This window comes from Rhinolophus sinicus, chromosome 16 (assembly GCF_057876585.1).
Source record: "Rhinolophus sinicus isolate RSI-liver-muscle chromosome 16, RSI-T2T, whole genome shotgun sequence".
Lineage (NCBI taxonomy): Eukaryota > Metazoa > Chordata > Mammalia > Chiroptera > Rhinolophidae > Rhinolophus > Rhinolophus sinicus.
The window spans coordinates 148,969,060-148,992,876 of record NC_142516.1 but is presented as its reverse complement, the minus strand read 5'-3'; the positions used below and the strand labels follow the sequence as shown (position 1 = coordinate 148,992,876).

At 45.9% G+C, this 23,817-nt stretch overlaps 1 protein-coding gene across 2 annotated transcripts in view; it reads right to left on the bottom strand.

Annotated features, from left to right (window-relative positions):
• STK24 (serine/threonine kinase 24) overlaps window positions 1-23,817 on the bottom strand; it is a 103,306-nt gene that overhangs the window by 52,165 nt on the left and 27,324 nt on the right. Inside the window, exons 1-2 of one of the 2 annotated variants that reach the window (XM_019756909.3) lie at window positions 8,004-8,107; window positions 6,211-6,441 (exon numbers count right to left, since the gene is read on the bottom strand). In XM_019756909.3, the coding sequence (XP_019612468.3) occupies window positions 6,211-6,441; window positions 8,004-8,081 (309 nt within the window). In that variant the 5' untranslated portion in view covers window positions 8,082-8,107. Of the gene's footprint in view, window positions 1-6,210; window positions 6,442-8,003; window positions 8,108-23,817 lie in introns of those variants that run through there. The other variant, XM_019756910.3, reaches the window with a different exon arrangement.

The following is a 23,817-nucleotide window of genomic DNA, read 5'->3' as shown; positions in this document are numbered from 1 at the left end:
CAGCTTTCAGATACCGTTCTAGATGCCTAGAATGCTGTCTGAGGTTTCCTAGTTTCCGAGCCTAGCACACAAGGCTGGACGGTGTAAACTCACTGTCCCGAGTGTGGACACAACCTGCTCATGATGCCCACCCACAAAGCTCACACTCGGTCTGGTCACAATAATCACATGGGCATAACCATGGACTCTGAGAGGAGACTCTGTCCCAAGTGGGTTCTAGCCCACGCGTGCCAAACGCCAGCCTTAGAAACACTGGTACTCACACCTATATTCTGAGACAAAGACCACTGTTGGTTCCACAGGGCAGCATTTTCTCACAGCGGCACCGTGGACAGTTGGGCTGCATGGCGCTGAGTGTGGGGTGTCTGGGCACTGCCGGGTGTGGGAACACCCCCGGTCTCCACCCACTACATTCCAGGCGCACTGCCCCCACCCCACTAATGACAAGTAAAATATCTGCAGACGTGCCCCACGTGTACCTTTACTGCAAGAGGGTACATACAGGGCAGTCAGCAAGAGGTACGGAGAGGTACAAGTACTCCATTTAAGGGGCTCAGCCCCAGTGTCTCATGCTCTTCTCTGTTACAACCACAGAAGTGCCTCCAGCTGCACCAAACTTCTCCGTATGGGAGAACCCCGACTTCCTTCTCTGGCCCTTTCCATTTGTCTTGTTGACTCCAGCTGAGATGGAGTCGTCTCTCCACAGGTGCTATACCACAGTATCCTAGTTTCTCCATATGAAGGAGAGCGTGCCAGACTCTGTCTTCAGGAGTAGGAAAAAAATGAATGAGAAAGAACCTGTGCTTTGATAAGAACTCTTGAGGCACAGAAGGGTATACATACCAGGCCGATATCTAAACTCAAATGTTGCCCAAAACTAACAATCTATCTATATTCATAACTATGTCTGAAACCAGAGGTAAATTTAAGAGCAGGATTTGTCATGGGGCAGTCGGCAAAAAAGTGTGAGTGAAGATAAAATTCAGATGTCCTGACAGATATGTTTAATATCATGCAGCTATATTAATATTTCTTCTCTGATAAAAGAGAAAAATATCATGAAATTATAAAACAATATGGGCAAGAGAGAGGCTGTAGTTTTGTTTTGTTTTGTTCTGGAGATAAAGCATAACAAGCTGATTATATTCTATTGTCCAAACTTGGATGCCTCTGACACCCCAGGGGGGCAGCTACTAATAATCACACTGGGATAAGAAGTGTAAACGGAGACCATGGGTGGGCAGTAAGCTACCCAGAAGCCTCCTTCACAAAGATGCCAACCATTTATAGTATTTGTCCTTCTTTTCCTAACGGGGAAACGATACGTTTTTCTTTTTCATCAGGAACTACTATTTTCCCTTTGGGAAAGAAAGAAAAGACAAATCAGAAGTCAAAAAATACAACTTTAAAAAATTACTCTCAGTTGGTTAGAAAGCGAGCTCTGGGCAACGGGGCTGCCGGTTCTATTCCCATATGGGCCAGCGAGCTGCACCCTCCGCGACTAGAATGAAGTCAATGAGCTCCCGCTGAGCTCCCGGATGGCTCAGTTGGTTGGAGCGCAGGCTCTCACCCACAAGGTTGCTGGTTCGACTCCCGCAAGGGATGGTGGGCTGCGCCTCCTGCAACTAACAACGGCAAATGGACCGGGAGCTGAGCTGCGCCCTCCACAACTAAGATTGAAAAGACAACTTGACTTGGAAAAGTCCCGGAAGTACACACTGTTCTCCCAATAAAATCCTGTTCCCCTTCGCCAGTAAAACCTTTAAAAATAAAAAAATTACTCCGAAGTACATACATCTGTAACAGGTATAACACAATCAACCCCTTACCAAAATAACGTGTACATACAGAGAGCACTTAATTTTTTTAAACTCATCAAGGGACTTTCCCATAACAGTTTTCTAGTGAATCCAATGGGTAAAACCACCCTAAAAATTTTTTAGAAACTGAAGAAAACTTTACTCTGAAGTCGGGGATCTGAGTCCATTATCAGACAACTACAAACTCATGGACATGTTTCCTTAATATTGATACAACAAAAACAACTAAGACCAGTAAACGTTTGGTAAACACACCGTTTTTATTTTGGGTGTTTTTGCCTTGCACCAGATTGGCTTGGGTTAAACTGGCTTGATGTTTGAGAGCACAAAATTTACTGTAAGATGATAATCCTAATTTTTAGCATGTTAATCATCTGTTTTTAAGACTCATGAATTTTGAGTCATTCGGCACAGATAACTTTTCTCTTATTAAAAAAATAATTTATCATTTACTAAAAATTGGCTACACACGTCAGGTACTTTACTTGTGTATCTCAATCTTTATTAGTAACCCTGTAAATTTATTTATCTGCATTTTTATCCTTGAGGAAGTCAGCAGCCTGAAGAACACCCAGATAGGTAAGCACTTACACGAGGATGACTAAAATCCTCGCTTTAACTCTAAATGAATCTCAAAGTGGAGATTTTAATAGTCTTGCAATCTGCACAGAGCAAACTTAAGGGATTTGAATTGCTGAAGAGAATAGGCAGCACTTATAAATGCTGCATAAAAAGGAAACAGACTTAGAATGTGTCACACCATACTTTCCTTCGTTATGATCGTATTATGTCTTCACTGCCAGACTGAAAAATGAAAAAGTTCTATCCTCCTGCCCACTACCCAACCCCCTCCCTAAACACATAGTTTCATTATGGTCTTGTGGGTGGTATTCTGTGGTAGAAAACTCCAGGGGTACAATGGTTGGGACACGGAGGCTTCTGGTTAATTAAATATTCTAGCTGGCTTCATTTCCCAAAAAGTAAACAAAGTACAACAAATGAAGTTCTCCTATGGTATGTGATCATCTTCAAGACCTTTCCAGGCCTCAGATTCATCAAAACAAACACATTTTCACTGTTTTATTATTCCTTCTCTTCCCTAAATTGTTGTCATGGTTTTTGTTTTTAATCTTTGGGGGAAATACATGCTACAAAGCAAATCTGTGCTATGATCAAAGCTACAAAGTCAAAATCAATGCCACTCTCTTGATCTGCAGTAACATTCAACACATTTAGACCACTTACCTACTGTTTTTAAACTTTTGCTAGACTAGATGACTGAAACCAAAACATAATCATATGACCTTCGAAGGCTAACCCAGTGATGAAGAAACCATTTTCTGCTAATTCCTCTTTGCCCTATCTTCTTTGTAAAAGTCCCTTAGCACACGGTGAAATCCAAAGGCCACCCTCTCCCCGGTCACCAGTTAAAGAACTAAGAATATCACCTCTAACTGAGCACTACCAGGAGTTTTTAGAAAGGCAACATAAACCACAATTATTTTCAACTTCATGTCAAAGACCCATTTGTCTTACATGTTAGTTTAACTTGTATCTTACTTGACAGTTAGTACTGTACTAATTTAAAATTTAAAATTCAGGAGCCTATCAGATGGAAGGACAGCCTCTGGCTCATTACCGAGGGTCTTCCTCTGGGCCAAGGACGATCACGAAACTCAGTTATACGGGAACGGACAGACAGAATCACAGGTCTGGCTCTTGTCCTGCCCAAATTACAATAGTTAATATAGTTTAAGAGCAAGTCATTACGTTTTTAGTCAAATTAGAATCATCTTTTACGTGGTTTAGGAAATTAAGGGCAACTTTTCACAACTGTGGTATTATTTCTGGCATTCTTGAGGCAGTTATGTTTTCTAAAGGACAATGTGCCTAGTAAAATATGTAAGGCGCTGTAGACAGAACTGTCAAAACTTCTACCTGAAGACAGTCACTAGAGAAAAATCAGTCCATGAGCTATTTCACTTCCTTTACGTCAGTGGCTTTGGAAAGGAGTGGGGAGCTGAGCACTAAGCCCATGATCAGAGGACACTTCCCAGCCGCTGCTGAGTTAGGTGTGGCCGTGTGACTGACTTCTGGCCAGGGCGACGTGTCTAGGCCTGAGCACATGAAAACTTCCCACAGGGGCCCCCATTTTCTCTGTCCCACGATGACTTAAAGCAGATGAGCACAGCCACGTGTGGAAGATGGAAGAAAGAACAACAAGACAGAAGGAACTTGGGCTCCTCGGTCACTGTTTGCAGGAAAAGAGCCCACAAATCAGGGCTACCAGTGAGCAAGAAATAAACTTCTATTGTATTTGAGCCATTATAAATTTAGGGGATTATTCTAGTAGCTGACATTATGTTAACTAAATACATTCATGGGGCAACTCTAGCTCAAGGTTAGGTTGATCTGGAATGTACATTCTAGAATTAGTGGCTCAGGCAAGAACAGGACATACAAGATGGAACCTCTAAATACGTACAGTCAAGGTACCACCATGTTTGGCCACAATAAAGCAATCTAGGCCGGTATGCAGTAAAACATTCTGCTGAGTAGCTGGGGCTGAAGAAGATACTTCGACCCACTGATTCTCAATTTCCATAGTTAAATATTAGCTGACATAAATCACCAACAATTCGAGGATCCTCCACACTTCCTTTGCCAAAGGTACCATAATTCATGCTAAAACAGAACACTAGCGTACCAAGTGAAACCCAACTCTGAATCTACTAAAAGCTATTGTTGAAGTCATTTCTCAAAGGATATTAAGTGATGCAGTAGACAGAGTTCAAGTTGAGTTTCTCCAGGCGTTTGTTTTTTCTCAATAGAAATTTAACATCAAGAAGACCTTTGCTTTCCTGTATGGAAGTCCCATGTGTTCTCTTAGATCATGGGAATGATAAAACATACAGTACTTCCCTTTTCACCCTGTCAAGACTCAAACTGGAGGCACCCCCACAGCAACATGCATTGTTATTGTTGGCCAACTTCCTCCTCCTTGCTTTGACCTCAGCTGGGTACGTCCTGCATTGCAAGGCAATTTCAGAGATGAGGTATGAATAAATTCAATCAATTAAGGAAGGAAATTAACACTCATTAAGTACCTACTACATGCCAGGCACTTTCACACAATCCCATTAATCTTTGCAAAATTGAGTTATAGTCCATAACTTGCCATTTTACAAATGGGGAAGCAGGGAAGTTACTAAAAAAAAAAAAAAAACTTGAAGGCCACACACACCAAGTTAAGCAAGATTCAAGGCCAGGACACCTAACTCCAAAACTTATTCTCTCCAATTCAAAATGCTGCATTTGACCTATGATATCCTTTAGGTTATACCCCACCCCCCCCCAAAAAAAAAGGATTACCACTCAATTTTGATTTCCTTTAAAGATTCATTTTAGTGAATCAATGGTTCTCAAAATTTCCATCCTTGCACTTATACCTTAATTACCACATTTTCACAAAATGAAAGCCTGCACTACCCTTTTGTTCACGAGTAGGTTGCAAGCAGCAACATGGAGAATTTAAATACAGGACGGGAGGAGGCCTGGTCTTACATTATATGGACTTACTGCTGCCTCCCTCAGGAAATAGTTGCTTCTACCTCTGAAGTTTTAGTTTCCACAAGGATTTTTTGAGAATTTTTTTCACCAAGTCTTAAAATGTTCAACCCCCCCATTTTGAAAGATACTGCTAAGTACAGTAAAACAGGCATCTGTCAAGGAACTTGACAAGGGACAGTCTTAATCTCGCTTAGCGGTACGCCAGTTTTACCCTATAGCCTCACGACTGGAAAGCCAGTTTTAATACTATTCTTTCCCATTTCAAGAACTGGGTGAAGATCAAAGACAATGTGTAGTGTTGCACTATAACCACTATTTTATTTACTATTTACTGACCTAGAATTCTTGCAAGTCAAATGTAGATAACCTGCTCACTAATCAACATTACCAACTCTCAGCAGCAGTTTTTAAAAAACAGAATTAAATTAAATCACATCTGATAACCAAAATATCAAAAGACTAATAATATTCTTAGGTTGGCATGAGTTCATATCATAAACCATGCTAAAATTAGGTGATTAACTGTTATCATTATAACTTAAGAAATGTGTTTTTGATGACAAAGTCCCACTCAGAAATACTCTTTCTTGTTGGAAAGGCCATTTCAACATCAAACACGTCTACCAAAAATATATTTCTATAGGTGACATTTAAGATGATAAAACTATCAAAGCCCGGATCTTTTGACTACAAAGGTCGCACCATTTCTCCTTCCTTTGAAAACCTTCTGTGCTATTTACTGAAGTCCTTCACATACCGTGCTCGCGTCTCGCTCAAGCGCTCCATCATGGAAAACGGCATTTTTATTTTTAAGCCTTACCTTCAGATAAGATCCATAGTATTTGGTTACGTATGGACTGTCACACTGACTCAGCACTGTGATTTCTTGTTGAATGTCCTCTATCTCATCTTCAGCTTCTTCCAGATCAATGATTTTTATGGCAACCACTTTCTGAGTCCGATTGTCAATGCCTTTGAACACCTCGCCAAAAGAGCCCTTGCCAATTTTCTCCAGTTTTGTAAAAAGCTCTTCTGGATCTGCTTTTAGGTTCTGCAGGAGAGAAAGAAAAGGGCAACTTCAATAACTCACAATCCTGGGATTGCCTTTTCCTTGTATTTATAACGGATGGGCCCGTCTTTCAACAACCGATCTGTCATCCTCATTTAAAGATCAGGCTGGTTGTGGCCACGGTTCTTCACGTTCAGGACTTAAAGGTTTCTAAGTCTCACCTGCAGGTGTGCAGTAGACAATGAAACACAGCAAGTGTGCAAACGAACACTTATGCAGATTATAAAAACTGGGAAAGGCTACAGCATTTGTACAAAGTAAATAAAAATCAAAACACTTATTTGAATATGATACATGGATTTATTGAATAAACACTCCTGTCTAAGCAAAAATTCTACTTTTCTCCGCAACGTCCCCCCTAATCTTTCTAAATTCAGGTTGGTATAACTAAAACAGACTAACTAGGTGTATCACGTAACAGGAAGAAAACATTTATACCATGATTCAATTGCTTCATAACAGGCCATGTTTTAAAGTCCAACCAATACAGCACTACGTAGTATCTTCACTTAGAGCTACTGACCTGGCCTAAATATTTTAACCAGATCCCAGGAAACAAAGAGTAACCTGTTTTCATTTGTCATGTCAACATCATGCCCTTGAAATAGCTTCTAAGAGCTCTTAGCCACCGACTGGTCAGTGAATAGACACACACAGTGCACATTTCCAAGGAGTCCAGCTGTAGGGACCCAACAACCGTCCTAACAGCTCCCCAACAGGAGCGATGCCAGAACAGCTGAGTTCTCTCCCGGCAGCAACCTGCCACCCCAGGGGTATCCGGAAATGGGGGAGTGGGGGGCGTGCCACCAACTGAGGGGCAATACCGACATTCAGCCAGAAGAGCTGGGGTGCTGCACCTCACACCACGAGAACCCGCCCAGCCCCAAATGCAATGGCACCAGCCCACAAGCCCACAATCAGACAGGACCGGGAGCCACCAGCCCTACAGGCAGACACACCTTCCCTCAGAACATTACCCAACCAAGAGTTTGCCAGGTCAACCCTCAAAGTCTATTACCCCTCCAAAGAAACGAAAATATGGAAAAAGGAGTAAAAGAAGGGAAGGAGAAGGATTGAAAAGGAAAAACAACAGCAGGAAGAGGAAGAACCCATAGATGGGTAAACGTAAGGGGGTCACAGGCACAAAATTATGGCAATTTCAGCAGCACTGTGAGTTAAATGAGCTTTGCGGGCTACCCAGGCACTAACCACTAACTTGCTTTCCAAGGTGAAACACACGGAGTCGCACGCAGCGCTTATGAGAGAACTGCAAAAACCCAGCCAGCCCATTTCTAATGGAGAGGTCTTGGGGCGCGGCAGTTCCAAGGCCGCATAAACAACAGTCACGGGCGGCCTCACTCACTGACGGCAAAGAGGCACCGTTTTGACACGGCATGTGCACGAGCTCGCAAAACCCACCCACCCCATCAGCAAAAACTAAGTGAGAAATTCACTCTGTGGATACCAGGAAGAAGAGACACAGGAGAAACCATGTCCACTCTCAGCAGCTACAAACTCTCCTGTTTTCATACCTTTCCTCTTACCTCCTTCCCTCCAAGACGAGTGAGAGTCGCCTTCCTTTTTTTCAAGACCACTCCTAAGACCTGGGCTTTTGAATCCATCCTCTCTCCTCCAGGACGCGGCTCCATCAATGGCCCTATTGCAGGTACCCCGGCCTGCTGGGCAGCAGCTCAGGTTTCCTGCATCGCTGGTCGCCCTCCCTCCTGTCTCCGCTCCTCAGCTGCCTGAGTCACCCAGACCTGCCCGGCGCCCCGCCCCCTCCGGTCACCACAGCAGTCTGGCTCCTGCTCGGCCACCCCAGGATGTGGTGCAGCACATCTGACTGTCCTCCTGAACGTCCTCCCCTCGTAGGTCTCTGGCTCCGTGACCACTACAACCCTGCTCTCCACATATCTTTCAGTCCCCCTCGTTCCAGAAGTCTCCACGCCCAGACTCTACCTGTATCGGCCCATAATCACATGCCGTCCCCACAAGGTTCCAGAACTGGCCTCCTATTCTTTCTCTACTCCTCCCCAGGACTGTCAGAGAGTTTCATGGTTTGGGACCATGTCTCCCAAACCTGGCTGCTCAGAATCCCCTGCGACACTCAGAGATCCCGAACACTCTCACTGACACGGGGGGTAGGGAGTGTATAACCCACATTTTTAAAAGATCCCAATTGATTCTGATGAATAACCACCTTTGAGGAAAACTGATTTTGAATTATTGTGTATACGGAGACTTCCAAATTGCTGGCTCCAGCCCTGCCTTTTGAGTTTTAACTCCTAGAATCAATTACTCGTTAGATATCTCTTGCTACCAGGACATCACAAGCTCTACGCGTATGAACTGAATTCATCACTTCCCTGCTGACCGGGCCGACCCCCCAGCACACTACCCCCTCTGCCAGGCTGTCAGCCGAGGGCGTTCAGGGGCCATATCTTACTTGCCTCTATACCAATGTTTCTGGAGGGCACAATGGCTGCGGGTCAGTAAATGTCCCCCGAGCAGTAAGAAAACCCCAGCCTTATATTGACACACACAGGATCCAGGGCAGACACTACAAAGAATATCCTAATTCCGAGCGACGGAGACCCTGGAAGGAGGGGTTGGTAGTAGGTAACCAGGGTGAGGAAGAGGTGCTGAGAGCTTTAACACTCAGGAACAGGGGTTCTCAAGTCTTCGGAGCATCAGAATCGCCTGGAGGGCTTGACAGAACAGCCTGCCTGGACTTGCTGATGCAGTGACCTGGTGAGGGGCCCAGGAAGCAGAGTGCCGGGTGACAGAGACGCTGCTGGCCGGGGACCCATGCAGCAGCCCCACACCCAGGCCTACAGCAGAGACAGAGAGAGATGCCCAGCATCCTCGCTGGCCCTACAGAGCCGGGCTGGCAACTCCCCAGCTGACCACACGTACATGAGTGAGCCCAAGCGAAACCTGCAGAATCCCCCCCAGTCAATCTGAGGATTCATGAGAAATACTAAATCATTATCGTTTTAGGCCGCGAAGTTCTGGGGTGATTGTTTCACATCAATACATAACAGATTCAAGAGCCATCACTGATCACCACAGGAGCAAAGTGTCCATTTCTGGGGGGCTGGGATGGTGCAATAGATGGTCTATCCTCTGGACAGGAGAATAAGTTGCCTGATTTTCCTTCCGCCTGGTCTGAGACAGCTTAGAAACAGTCGTTTTCACTACTGCTTGACTAGCTTCCCCCAAAGCCCTTTTTCTGCAGTCTGCACCTGTAAAGCTAGTAGCAGTTGCTCTGTCTCGCATCTGCTCAACTGTGGTGTGTCCAATTCCCCCCTGCTTTTTGTCACTGTTAGCAGCTGTAAACTGGGCTAAAAACTGTCCCTGGCAAGAATGGAGACGTCTGCTAACATGGTGACAGCAGGGCACTAAGCAAGCAGGGTTCCTTGCCTCCTGGCAATTCTTGCATAAGCTCATTACCATGCAATGTAGCCCCGTGGCCATTAACAAAATCAATGCCAATGATGACCTATTTAAAAAAGGAACTTCAAGATTCTGCTGCCAGAATCTGTTCTCTGAGGAAAGTAGATTTCCTTGGTAGGAAAGGTGCCACTCTGCCAACCATCTTGAGAGTTTCCTTTTCAGAAAGGTTTATGCTTAACTAAGCACCCGTCATCATTCCAGATTAGAAAGGCCTCCTGGCCTCTCACCCCACCCACCCCACAGCCTGAAGGCAGGAGGGCCTGGCTGCTGAAGTCACAGCGGGCTCCAGGCAGGAGTCAGAGTACTCGGTGGCTCAACTTGCTATGAAGCAAGAGATCGTCGGGCCCCTGCCCCAACATTCCCCTCTCCTACAGCAATGGGGCTGGGGACGGGAGAGAAGGTGGGTGCTGCCAGCTCATAAATGTCCCAGGCCTCAGGTCCCAGGCTCCTCGCCCAACAAGAGCAATTAGATGCCCAGCGCAACTTCCCCTTCCCCCATCTGAGCTAAGAGACCATCATTCTAACTAAGGCAAAAAGGAAGAACCGCTTCTCGTGATGCAGGTAGGAATTTCATGTACACGCTCACTCAACCATGTGACCCCATAAGCTACTCAACATCCATGTCTTTGTTTCCTCCCCTGAGGGAAGGATTGAGGGGACAGAGAAATAATAACAAATAACAATATCTCTGTCATGCGGGAGACCCTGCTCGCTGCGCCATTTTTCAGGCGGGGCAGCCTGCGGGGTCTCTGCTCCAGCTCCCCACACAAGAACGCAGGATATGGTGAGGCCAAAAAGGAACACCCATGGAGCCATAGGTAGGGGAGTCATATCACTATAGTCTCACTGGAGGCTGGGCCCACTGGACGCGCGACCTGCTGTCCGCTCCTCCGCCAACCAACCGACAACTCTCCTCCACTCTCCTTGACTCTGTTCCTCTACTCTCTTCTGCTCTCCTTGGCTCTCCTCGGCTCCTCAGCAATCCTCGGCTCTCCTTGGCAAGCCTCGGCTCTCCTCAGTAGCTGCAGCAGTTATACTAGCGGCCAATCGGCTAACTGGCCACAGCCGACGGCCAACCAGCCACAGCCAATGGCCATCCACCACCTGAGCCAGCACCCTCCCACGTGAGGCCGAGAGCCTGTAAACTACTTTCTGGGGCTCTGTCCCCACAATCTCTCTAGATTAATAATTGCAACTCGCACTGGGGATCTCGCACCTACCCGTCACGGCACCTGACACAGCTAGTGCAAAGTGCAATGTCTGCAATAGAGGCACTCCTAACTGATGTCCCTTCTCCAGTTCCCTCAAAACCTTTACATCTATGTCAAGAAACAGCCCACTTCCCATTTGGGGGACCCTCACTTGGTTTCCCTACTTCTGGTGGCTTTATTTTGTCTTTTTCATCGCTCATCATGACAACACCAGGCCCTCTCTCTTTAAACCTTAGTCAGCTAAATTCTAGGCCTTCCTACAGACTTACACCTTGTCTTGTTTGTTTTTAATTACAAGATTTAGGAAAAGCAAGGAATTCGTTATATTTAATCATATCAAGGTAAGGAACCTTAAAAACTGACCAAAATAGGTAGAAAATGCACCCCCCGATCAACACATGGGGCAGAAGTCTGGCCTCTGGAATGCTAAGCCCCTTCCCAGACAAGCCCAGGAAAACCACTGGGCTCGGGGATCATGGGAAGAGCCAAAAGCCCGGGAAAGTGTCACCAGGAGAATCTGGAATCAACGGTTTCACAGAAGTTTCTCACTGATTATGACATGGAAGTTTTGGGGTGACCACCTACCCTTCTCCTAGAAACCCCGACTATGGGAAATGAACAACTATGTGTACAACACAAGCAGCTGTCACATGGCACCATGAGAGCAAGCCACCAACAACTTCAGGTTTCCTTTGAAGAGAAAAGCCACGGTTCAATGTCCTGCTCCCCACTTCGAGGCTTGGAGACATTTCAAAGCTGTGCCCTTCTGGAGCTCAGGCTTCTATGATAATTCACTGTATTTCATAATCCCTTGAGAGAATTCATTAAAATGGTTCTATGATGACTTAAGTATTTTATATTTTTAAACCTGAGTAGCTATTACTGTTTTCTTTTGATCATTTCTGGCAATGAAAAACGCATTTGGCATTACTAATCAACTTTCAAAGTTGCTTAGCTTCAGATGTACCGCTTGCGTAGTCACACCACACTACACCACTCTGGGTTGAAGCCAAGCTTTTCACTTTGCTTTTCCATGAAAAGAAAAGGGAATGAAGTTTGATGTGTTCTAATACCCACTACTTATCACATCACGGTCCCTGCAGCAACAGACAAGAGAAGGCTGTGGCGTTCAGCTGGGTCTGCATGAAGAAGGTGAGTGGTGGCAGGTGGCACGCCCCCTCCCCTCTTCTGAGCTTGGCAAGCTGCCTAATAACGTGCAGGACTCTCCTCCTGAGCTGAACTCAGCCTAAGAATCCCTCTCACCCACCACCCCAGGCAGCCACCACAGAGGCAGCTGACCGGGCACACCGGTGGAACCCATTTGCCAGCATGGTGGAGCCCTATTACCAGCAGGTGTCTGCACGGCTGTTGACAGTTATCTTATCCTTCCATATCCTCCCAACTCCCCCACCCAGCTTTCCCTACGGGTTCCACTGTTACCAGTGCTGTTATCTCCCATTTCCAAAGCTGGAAACCCCTGTACCCCGATTCCTCACTGTGGGAACAGAGTCCCAGAGAGCAGTTTCCAGGCTCTCGACCTCACGTGGAAAGGTGCTGGCTCAGGTAGTAAATGGTCATCAGCTGTGACTAGTTGGTCATCAGCTGTAATCAGTTAGCCATTAGCCACTAATATAACTGCCGGGGCTGAGCTAGCAAGCGGGGTTGGATGCCAGAGAGAAGCGGACGGTAGGTTGCAGATCGTGTGGCTCCTGCTTCCTGTCTCCAACCCAGCCGCCAGCGAGAATATAGCGGTATGACTCCCCTATCTATGGCTCCGTGGGTGTTCCTTTTTGGCCTCACCATATCCTGTGTTCTTATGTGGGGAGCAGGACCAGAGACCCCGCATGACACCCCGCATGACACTCGCTTACACCTACATCCAAACTGTGCCCCTCCTTCCAAAACGTCTCTCCATGCGGCCCCCTGCCACCCCTGCCCGACCCCACACCTGGCCCTCCTAAGGCAGCTGAGCCACTCCCACCACCCACTTCAAGACCTTCTCTGCTGGCAGTTCAGCTTCCTCAAACCTCATGGTTTTCGTTCACTGCTTAAAACAACCAGGGACAAGTCACAGTCTCAAGACTGAAGTCACAGACACTCGTGAATCTAAACCCCATAGCTCCTTTCTAGTCCCATTTTCTGCCACTACCCTCGCTTCCCTTCTATCACCCAACTGCTTCATTGTGCACAAGCACCAACAGTTGCATAGTGTATGATTTCATTTCTAGAACATTCTCGAAGTGACAGAATGAGAGTGATGGAGAACAGATGTGTGGCTGCTGGGGGGGGCAGGGTGGGGGGGCGCTGAGTGAGGGGTAACACAGGGAGGGTCTTTGTGGTAATGGAACAGGTCTGTGTTGGCTGGTGATTTTACTCAGATGTGCACGTGATAAAATTCACACAACTACACACTCCAAAAAACGAGCGACATCTGAATTAGGTCCGCACCTGAGGTAACAGAACTATGCCCACATCAATTTCCTGGTTTTACAGTATAAGATATTATCATTGGGGAAAGCCAGGTAAGGGTACACAGGAACTACGCATTGTTATTGCAACTTCGTTTGAGCCTTACACTATCTAAAAATAAAATTATTAAAATTCTAAAAATGCTTAAAAAACAACAACAAAAAATGAACGCCCAATCTCAACTTTTCTTCTGCCCCAAAGAGGCCACTATTGTTTCGCTGTTATAGATGGAAAATCCCCATTTGCTGGCTCAAACCCACTCAGACCTGACAACTGCCTTGAGCAAAGCTAGCAGCGCCAGTCTCCTTTTTCCTGGAGCATATTTTTATGCAGCAGGTTGAAAACTGTATTAACATTTTACAGGCTGTTTTCCCCTCAAGTTTATGATCTTCCACTAAAGAACATAGCTTATAATCTTGCTAACCTCACCCCGCAAACAGGTGGGCATCCTGTGTACCTCCAGGCAACCCCCAAACTTCCGCAGAAGGCTGTCTCAGACATACCCAAGTAATCAAAAACAAACCCCAGCCCAAATGCAGAGCACGACATGAAGGAGACACGGAAAGTACAGCCACAGCCTGAAAAACTGCAACCCAGTGTGCACCAAACAGCCGCTTTGCTCTGATTCTGCGAACTATCTCATTTGGGGAGATTATACAAAGACCTGGAGAGAGGAGACACTAGATACATGCCCAAAATAAGCTATCAGTTATTCAGCACTGCCCCTGTGAATGCTTAAGTTACCTACCCAAAACTATGCTTTCTAGGGGGGGTCTAAACACTAGTGCAGATCTCAGCTCTGCCCAATTACTACCAACTTACTGGGCCACCAGCCTGTCTCCACATCTGTAAAGTGTAGGGTAACACTACTTCTTAGGATGTTGAAAGAATAAAACAAGAACATAAGGAAAGCTCCTTGGATGGTTATCTGCTAAAAATAGATACGAAAATAGACACTGCTTTTGTTGTGGTGATTTTTGGTGTAGTTATACTGAGCTGTTCTTTCTGACAATACTTATTCAAGATTCAGTAGTTTCTTAGAAGCAATTCACTTGAACTAGAGCCAGCAGTAAAGCCCCATCACCTACCTCACAAACCAGTGTACTTTCCACTGCACTATCCTAAAATCAACTGAAATAATGAGGCCTTCCTCCCTCACAAGAGTCGAGGGGAATTCGAGAAGGCCTGAGTGAGTGTCCTCAAAAAAGAGAAGAAAACATCTGTAAAACTCCTAAGGCGCAGAGGCCACACATGGTGCAGCAATGAACCACTGCCCAGGGAGGCCAGAGCGCCCTGCACCGGCTGACGTCCTGGCAGGCATCTTCAGAAGGGCACGGAGCCACTGGGGCAATGACCCCACCCTGAATTATCAGGCTTTCTGTTAGGGCTAAGCACGATGCTAGGAACTTCAAACAAAAGACAGCGACGGCTCTGAGAACTTCCCTAACAGGGTGACTACTAAATTCCTTAATATCCAAACTGAAGGGCTCTACTCCGTAGGCAGACTCAGGAGAAGGGACTCGGTTAGAGAGAAGAGACGCAGAACGGAAAAGGAAAGCAGGCCCAACCAAGTCCAGGGAGAATCATGGCAAAGAAGGCCAGATTCAAAAGGCACTAGTTTGGGGGACACGACACACCCACCCAGCCTGTCAGGGGGTCCGTGCCGTCCTCAGACAGAAACGTGCTTTTAGACAGTTTGTGAAAGAAAAACCTTACTACCAATTTCTGAACAGAGACTTGAACCTAAGCGACTGTCGTGCAAAACAATCTGCAGAGGATTGGAATCCATCAGGCAGCGACACTTTGACACCCACGAACAAAAGCTACAGTCCAGGAACCCCTGGCCTTCGCCATGTCACAGATTAGCTGAAACTCTTTGGTGTTGGCTGTGGCCTGGGCAGAATGAAGCCGTAAGAAAAACCACCACCATTTCTGAGCGCTTACTCTGAAGGCAGTATTACCTCCATTTTACAGTAGTTACGCGATTTGTCCAATGACACAGCGCATGCGACAGACCCTGAACTGGAACCCAAGGCCATCTGATTGCCAAGTTTGAGCATGTCACTCACTGGCTCAGGATCTTCACGGCAAAAGAGAAAGCACAAAATTCACTATCAGAAGGCCTGGATTTTCCTCCTGCCGTAATACCTTGCTGCCTGACTCTGAGCAAGTTCTTAACCTCTGAGTAAAAGAGAACAATGATGCCTGAAGTATTTATTTACCTCACAGGGTTGTCAGAGAATCAAATGAACCTAAGGAAAGATGGGAAAAGTGAGGCCACTGCAAAATTCTTTGCAGACACAGGTGGTTGATTTGTTACCTCTGCTGGAACTGGGGTGGACGTTCAGCACGTTTAAGAACAAGTGGGCTCATCTTTAAAATAGCACTCGATTTTGGAGACATTTTTAGAAACCACTGAAACTGGCCAAAACCCCTAGTGAGCACATACCATGTATAACACAATGCAACCCAGTCCCAAAGAGAGGTTAAAAACTACTTTTAAGTGGGGCTGAATTTTTTATACAATTTATTCTTCTTCCCATAGATAAGAAATCGTAAAGCTAATTACAAGCAAATAAAATGCTCTGGAAACCCATCTCCTCAGATTAATCTAATCATTCATTTTAAGAGGCATTCTGTACTGAAAATAGTATTGGATGAGTTGTCTAATCAAGCCTACTAACCTTTAAGTTTTCCTCTCATTCTACAAGTTTAAAGCTCACTCTTGCTCAGGGTCTTTCCCCCACCTCCCCCATCTGAAAATCAAGTGGACCTATATATATAAAATACCTACAGAAATATATACATCCAATGCAAAGCTTATAAACAAACCAAAAAAAGATCCCCCAAAAGCCAAATGCCTCTAATGGGGGTTCTCCCAGCCAGAAGTCCTGTAACCAGAAATCTGTACAAAGTCCAAAAACCAATTCTGGGAGTGGAGACACCAAAGAAACTTTGTTGGCAAATCCCTGGCCTCCTGCCTCGCCGAGAAGCCCCTCCCACACTTGTGGGAAGGGTGTCTTGCTACCAGGAACTGTCACACATTAGTGTGCCCCCCCAATTCAGATCACTGGTGTTCCCCCCCAGCAACCAACCTGAGACACATTTTGACATGAACAGAAGAGAGGAGAAAATCTGCCAGAAGCTCCTCATTTTGACTTGATAAGAAAGTCTAAGGTCAGGACTTTTGTTTTTATACAAATGCAGACTCAGATGCCAGGGCTCCTGTGCAGGAGAACAAATTTGCAACACCGTTTCCTACTCAGCCTGCACCCCTCAAAGGTGCAAAGACAGTAATGCGTTCTTGGCTGGAACAAGCAACTAACCACCCCTGGTGTCTGCTGTCACCAAGACGGCCGCCTCCTTCCGAAGTGAGCAAACCACCGGTGCTGTCGCGGCGGGAGAACGCGGGGGAAGGGCACACACACGCAGAACGCAGCTCTATGTGCTTTGGTCTCACGGCAAGTGGCTTACAGGGCGGCCGTCCCCACTGGGTGTGGTTAGTGATGCTCAATGTGGCTGCACTCCACAATCAGCTGGGGGGCCTTAGGCCACGCGGTACCCCAGCCTCACCGGGGACGTTAAATCCAAGTCTTTGAGGATGGGGTGCTAGCATGAGTATTATTCTAAACTGCCGAGAAGATTCCAACGTGCCGCCAAGGTTGGAACCAGAGGTCTCGGCCAGCACCCTGTGCCAAGCTCTGCAGGAAGCTGCAGGGCTCCATCCCTGTGCACACCGCTTTCCCCGCTGGGCGCCGTGCAGGGCAGCTCACATGGTCCATCTCCTGCTCTCCAAGCCCTGCCTCTTCCTGCCTCCCTGACAGCCTGGGACCCTCCCATGGCCATTCTCAGCCTCTGGCCCCAAAGAATGCTTTGCGTATTGACTAATCGGGTAATCTACGGTCTCCAAAATAAGAAACCTTTATTTACCAAATAAACACCTTTAAATAGCAAAGAGCTCCAATTAGCTCAAAGAACTGACCGATTTCTCCAATCCTCAAATATTCTTTAGAAGAAAAGACTAATTCCTAGCTAAATGATGAATATTTTCAAAGTTGAGGCCTAAATCATAGGTTTATACAGAAACATGCTTTCCTCCCCATTACAAGAAATCTACTAATCATTACAAGGTAAGTTCTTCTTGGCCTGTTTCCATGAACAGATTGTTTCCTTTCCTCAGTGACAGCATTCAGTTTCTCTACCTGAACTCTCTTCAGCCTATTACAAACGCCCCCACAATCTGCTTAGTCAACTCATTTCCCCCAGAGCATACACTCTATTTCAACCCTGCAACAATTACATGATCTAGGAGAAATAAGAACTATTCTACAGTGTTTGACAAAAAGAAAATTGAGGCAGAGTTGTTAAATCTTATGAATTTTGATATCTAGACCTACATACCCAAAGTACCAGGAGTTTTAGGGAATCCTAGAGCCAGCATCTGCTCCCCTTTAAATGGATGTTTGTTTACAGTAGAGACAGCTTTACTTACAAAGAAAATGCAAATACACATTTTTTAAACCATAAACAATGACTGCACCCCCGAGGTGAATCTCTTATTCCTGGCCTCCGCGGCTAATAGCCCTCCCCCACTGCCACCCCCACACATGTTTCTCGGTCAGGAAACCACTGAAGCTCGGTGAGGTCAGAGTTCGGGGAGAAGCGGCGCTGCTCCATCTGGACACGTACCCCTGGCCTGTGCCGGGGGAGTCCCGCTGGCAGGCTGCTTGGAGGCTCTGGGGCCCTCACTCTCCCGGTGTCGGGCTCTTTCTCAGCGCGGACAGAACAAAAGGCTCTGAGGCCCCGCTACTGTCCCGCAGACGCAGACGGCACGCCCTGTGCCAAAGGCTCCCATCTGAGGGTCGGCGGAGTCACATCCCTCCAGGTCCACGTGAGGACTGACGGCAGAGGACGGGGACCCAAACCAGCCCTTGGTCACAAAGCTTGGTGCCAGTCCTAGCCCCAGCTAAGCTCCTGTACAGCCGAGTCCCCAGCAAGCTCTCCCAGTGCCTGCTGCGTGTACTCTTCAATGAAAGGCTCCCCAGCTAAAAGCCCAAGGCCTGGGTGTTCTTTGCGGGCAAGGCAAATAGCGAAATCAGGACGTTTAGTGGGGCAAAAATACACAATGCATTCCCAATAAATTATTTAGTTCATTGAGAAATGAATCCTGGCACCCTTTTTATTAACACCCAAACACAAACAACAAAGAAGACATGGAAAAGAATTCTCACCATACCCTACAATACTCAGCCATGACAAACAGCAGCTCCCATTTCCAAACCTTCTCCATCCTAAGGCTCCACACTAAGAATTTCCTTAACTGTCGCTTTCTACACCTCACAACCACCCCAGGAGAAAGGGAGCACGATCTTCGTGACACAGCTGAGAACACCTGGGTGCAGAGGGCAGGTCACTGGAACAAGGTCCCTCACGGGTATTAGGTGAGCGGCAAGCCCACCTCTGTCTGCACATCACGGGTCATCCTCTGGACTAGAAAGTGCTCGTCAACTGCGAGCTTGGCCGGACGCCTGATCAGAGAGGAACCCAGCTGTCAAGGAATGCCCTTGGGTTGTCACCCTGGAATGCCAGCATCATTAGAAGGCGTACAACCTGACACTACCTCCAATTCCCTACAGGTGCACTCACCTTCTGCAGGCATTTAGTAAAAGCTTACAGTAACAAGTGTCGGGGGACTCGGACTCTTCCAAAAATCAGACCAAATTGTCTTGGTGTATGTGTATTTCAATCTATAATCACATTTCCTTTACCCGAAAATCCTTCAGCTTGTACAGGCATCAAGGGGGCAATGTCTGGAATAGAAACGCTGAGGTCATGGACAAAGTTGATCTGTCACAAACCGGAATACACAATGCTGCCCACCACGGAGGAAAGGAAGTGTCACTGAGGGTTCTTGTATCCCTCGGAGGGGGCAGCAAGGGCAAGAGGCAGCGTGAGCTGCACTCAGTTGTCAGCGCATCTCACATTTCACACAAGTGCTGTGGCTCTGCGTCAATCAGGAAAACGACTGCCACCGAGTCAGCTCAGCGATCCTGTGTCACCTGGGGAAGGTTGGAGACTCTAGCCGCTAAGAGCAGGGGCAGCAAACCTTTTCTGTGAGGGGTCAGAGAAAACACCTTAGGCTTTGTGGGCCAAATAGTCTGTTGCACATTCTTCTCTTTTTTTAACAACCCTTTAAAAATATGAAAACACCTTCTTAACTCATGAGCTGACAAAAACAAGCCAAGGTCAGCGGTATGTTTGTCCATCCCCGTGCTAGACCATCAAGATGGTCAATCATAAAACTGTCTGTCACCTCCCATATTCGTAACACTGCCTGATCCCAAAGAAGGAACCAGCCCCCAGAGCAGGCACAGGAGCTGTCTGTGACCTCTCTCAGGAATCATTTCCATGCGTGACTCAGTAGGTTCAACAAACACCCCCCTCCCCGTTCTGCCATGCCCTACCCATCCTCTAGCTGCTCAAAGGGAAACATGACAGTCTGAGCATGTATAACATTGTATGTAGATCTTTCTTCACTTCAGCGAGTCACATCATCTGCTCACCAACCCTCTGAAGAAGATACTTTCACAGCTAAGAAAATGGAGACAAAGAGTATATATTCTTTTAACATAGCTCTTAGTATCTTTTTCGACATGTCTCTTCAGGCAAGAGCAACAATAAAAATTTTTAATGGGACTACGTCAAACTAAAAAATTTTTGTGCAGCAAAGGAAACTACCAATAAAACAAAAAGACAATCTACTAAATGGGAAAAGATATTCACAAATGATACATCTGACAAAGGGTTAATATCCAAAATATATAAGGAACTCATACAACTTAATACCCAAAAAAAACAAGCAATCCAATTTTTACAAATGGGCAGAAGACCAGCACAGACATTTCTCCAAAGAGAACATACAGATAAACAGCCAACAGATGTTGAAAAGACGCTCAACACCACTAGTCATCAGGGAAACGCAAATGAAAACCACAGTGAGTGGCCCTCCTGCCACCTAACCTCCTAGGCTTATCTCATCGTTACCTTTTCCCCACAGGGCCCCTGGCATCCCTTCTTGCGCCTTAATTAGACCCACACTGAAGTGAAAGAATTTCATCACTACTAAGAAAATCACAGTAAAGATACTACTTTGCTCTGTCCTCCCAAAACCTGTCACAACTACTGGATGATATCAAAAGGAAAATTAAATGTGGAAAACACAGGATTCCAAAGCTGGGAGATGACTGAAAGAAAAGGGCTAATAACCAAAACGTTGATAAAGTTATTCCACAGATCCTGAAACCCACCAAAACAAAACAGACAGGACAAACTGTTTATATTAAATCAACCTGCTGCACACTGTACACAACTTTCAATTTCCATTCTGTTCACTCCAGTCACGCTGCCCTGAACCACACACCTCCGCCATGGCTGAGGTAAGCTGGCTACAACACTAAAATGCCTCCAAAAGAGCAGATAATGTAACACAGCTTTCTGTTGTCATTAGGTTGCTTTTCTCCCGTTTCCCATATGATACGACATACCAATGACAGACACATTGGAGTAGTGGTAAACCTATGAAAACCACACCATGTTGCCCCTGCCCGTAATAAAATGCTGGAGGGATGTGAAAGGGTACAATCACTTCAGAAAGCAGTTCGGCAATTTCTCAAAAAATTAAACGTAAAACTATCGTATATACAACCAGCAAGCCCGCTGCCGGGAGAAGTGAGAACAGGCATGCGCACACAGACACACGTGCTCATGTTCACTGCACCGCTGCTCACAACAGACCAGCACTGGGAGGAACCGGCACGACCATGAACTGGTGAGCAACAGACACAGTGTGACACATCCGTACACTGGATTCCACTCAGCAATAAATGGGGGCGAACTACTGACACACAACACGACATCATGACCTCAAAAACATGATGCTCAGTGGAAGAAGCGAGTCACAAGAGACCGCACACTGCACGATTCCATCATACGAAATGTCCAGAAAAGGCAAATCGATGGAGACAAAAGGCAGATTAGGGGTTTTCTGGGGGGCTGGGGTGGGAACGGAGGCTAACTGTAAATGAGAATGAGGGTTGATGGGGGGGTGAATATGTTCTAAACTGATTTATAGTAATGGGTGCACCACTTGGTAAAGTTACTAAAAATCACTGCACCCCTGAAAGGAGGGCATTTTTATATGTAAAATGCACCACAGCAACGCTGTATAAAAGAAAAAGCACACATTATACACCTATATTCATCTGTCTTCCCCAAAGCACTTCGAGAATTCGGTTCATCTTATCCCAACATCTAGGAAAACTTTTACCTGGCATGGAATGAGGGCTAAAATGTCCAGTGGATGAATGGATTTTTTTGAAAAACAAAACAATGAAATTTTGTCTTTTTCCATAACTTTATGATTTGCCAAAACTTCACATCCCTGTCTACTCTGCCACCCAGTCGAACCCCAAAACAGAACAGCCTGTGTAGGTCACAAAGCAAATGTGTCCCAAGAGCTTCAAGCTGATCAAAACATGACCCCAACACTTCACGATGTGTCCTGACCACTATCTGTCAAGTGCAGCAGTTGTCTCTGTTCAAAGTTTTAAAAGAAAAATTGTTTCCTTATTGTTTACATAATAGCAACATTATGAAAACCTTTGGGGATGTGAGTAGAGAAGAAAGAGCATGATATTAAAGTATCAGATTCAGAAAACGTGACCGTTAGGGAAAATCACAATCTAATTCAAAGCAATTCTTAAATTCTTTCAGGAAAGATGTTGTTTTTCACTTAGCAGCAGCCAATTTAATAAATGCAGCAGATGCCAGCCCAAGGGAATGAAATTCAGAGAGCGACAGGATGGAAGGAATGGGCTGTGACTCACTTGTGCTCTGCGGCATTTCACGTCCACCAAACAGCACCCAAGGAGGGTGTTTCAGCAGACCAGAATGATCAAGGAAGAACTGTATCAATCCTGCTTCGAAAGGCGAGATTTTATTTTCTCAACTAGTAATGGAGCAGAAGTAACGCAGTCGCGAGTAAAAACGTACTGCTTGCTGTATTCCAGGCTACCGAGCACTGACGTGGCACGTCCTACTTAATCCCAGGTTTCATGCCCGTATCTGTCATTCAGATACAGAACACAATACACTTCCTCACGGTACACATGTGAAGTGTGGTGGTGAAGGGTGCAGGCTTCTGAGACAAACTGGTTCAAATCTTGCCTCTACCACATATTTCTTTGATCTTGGGCAATGCATCTAACCTCTGTGTTGTGGTTTCCTTATCTTTGAAAAGGTGAGGAGTCAGTGATTCAATTTCCTTTCATCACAGGCCATTTATAACTTCTTATTTCATATCCCAGCATGAACACTAAGTCCTTCACAAGACTGCATTATTTTCTGGGCATGGTAACCAGCTCTCATGATTTAATATTTTCTTGGCACACAATCCAAGCACAGTGTTGACTGATACGTCAGCCATTTTCAAGCATAATGAACGGGGGCTGGAACAGCAACGTTTTGTAAGGTGTGCAAACCTAAATAAATACTGCTGAGTAAGGGCCTTTCCAGCCAACTCTCTCCTGTCTGTTAGGTAAGGGCAACAGGACTGACAGATACAATACATTCCTCCTCTGCACACTCGGGGGGAAAAAAGATCTCTACTAGTAGTTTGGCTCCAACTTTCTCCCTGCCCTGCATTTTTTACTGATTTTTACTGACAGTAACTAAAATTGAGCAAACCTCCAGATTCAATTTAAAACACAGTAATCCCCATATAGATAGCTTCTTAGATCCAAAAACAGCATACAAGATAGTTCATTTACTTCAGATTAAGAAACAGACACACTAAAACTCACGTGGCTAAGATTAATCTTCAGATTTCCTGGCTTCTAATTTCCACTGCAACTTTCTGTACCAAATCCCCTTTTCACGGAGAGGAAACACTCAGTGAAGCTGGGGGGGGGGGGGGGGGGCAAAGCAGACCATAGCCCCTGGGAAAGTGGGCAGTGGAGTTCACTTTCTAAGGCTTTATCTTTTACTGTATATGTCTATCCACCTGTCCGAGTATTAACACTCACTGGGCACAGCTGCAACAACTCAGTGTAAGTTCAGAGCCCGAAATTCCCAAACTCAGAATCATAACATGCAGCCTGACAAGAACAGGTGTCAATTGTGGAGATAATGGGACAAAAAAATAGCCACTCACAGTAGCTTAAAA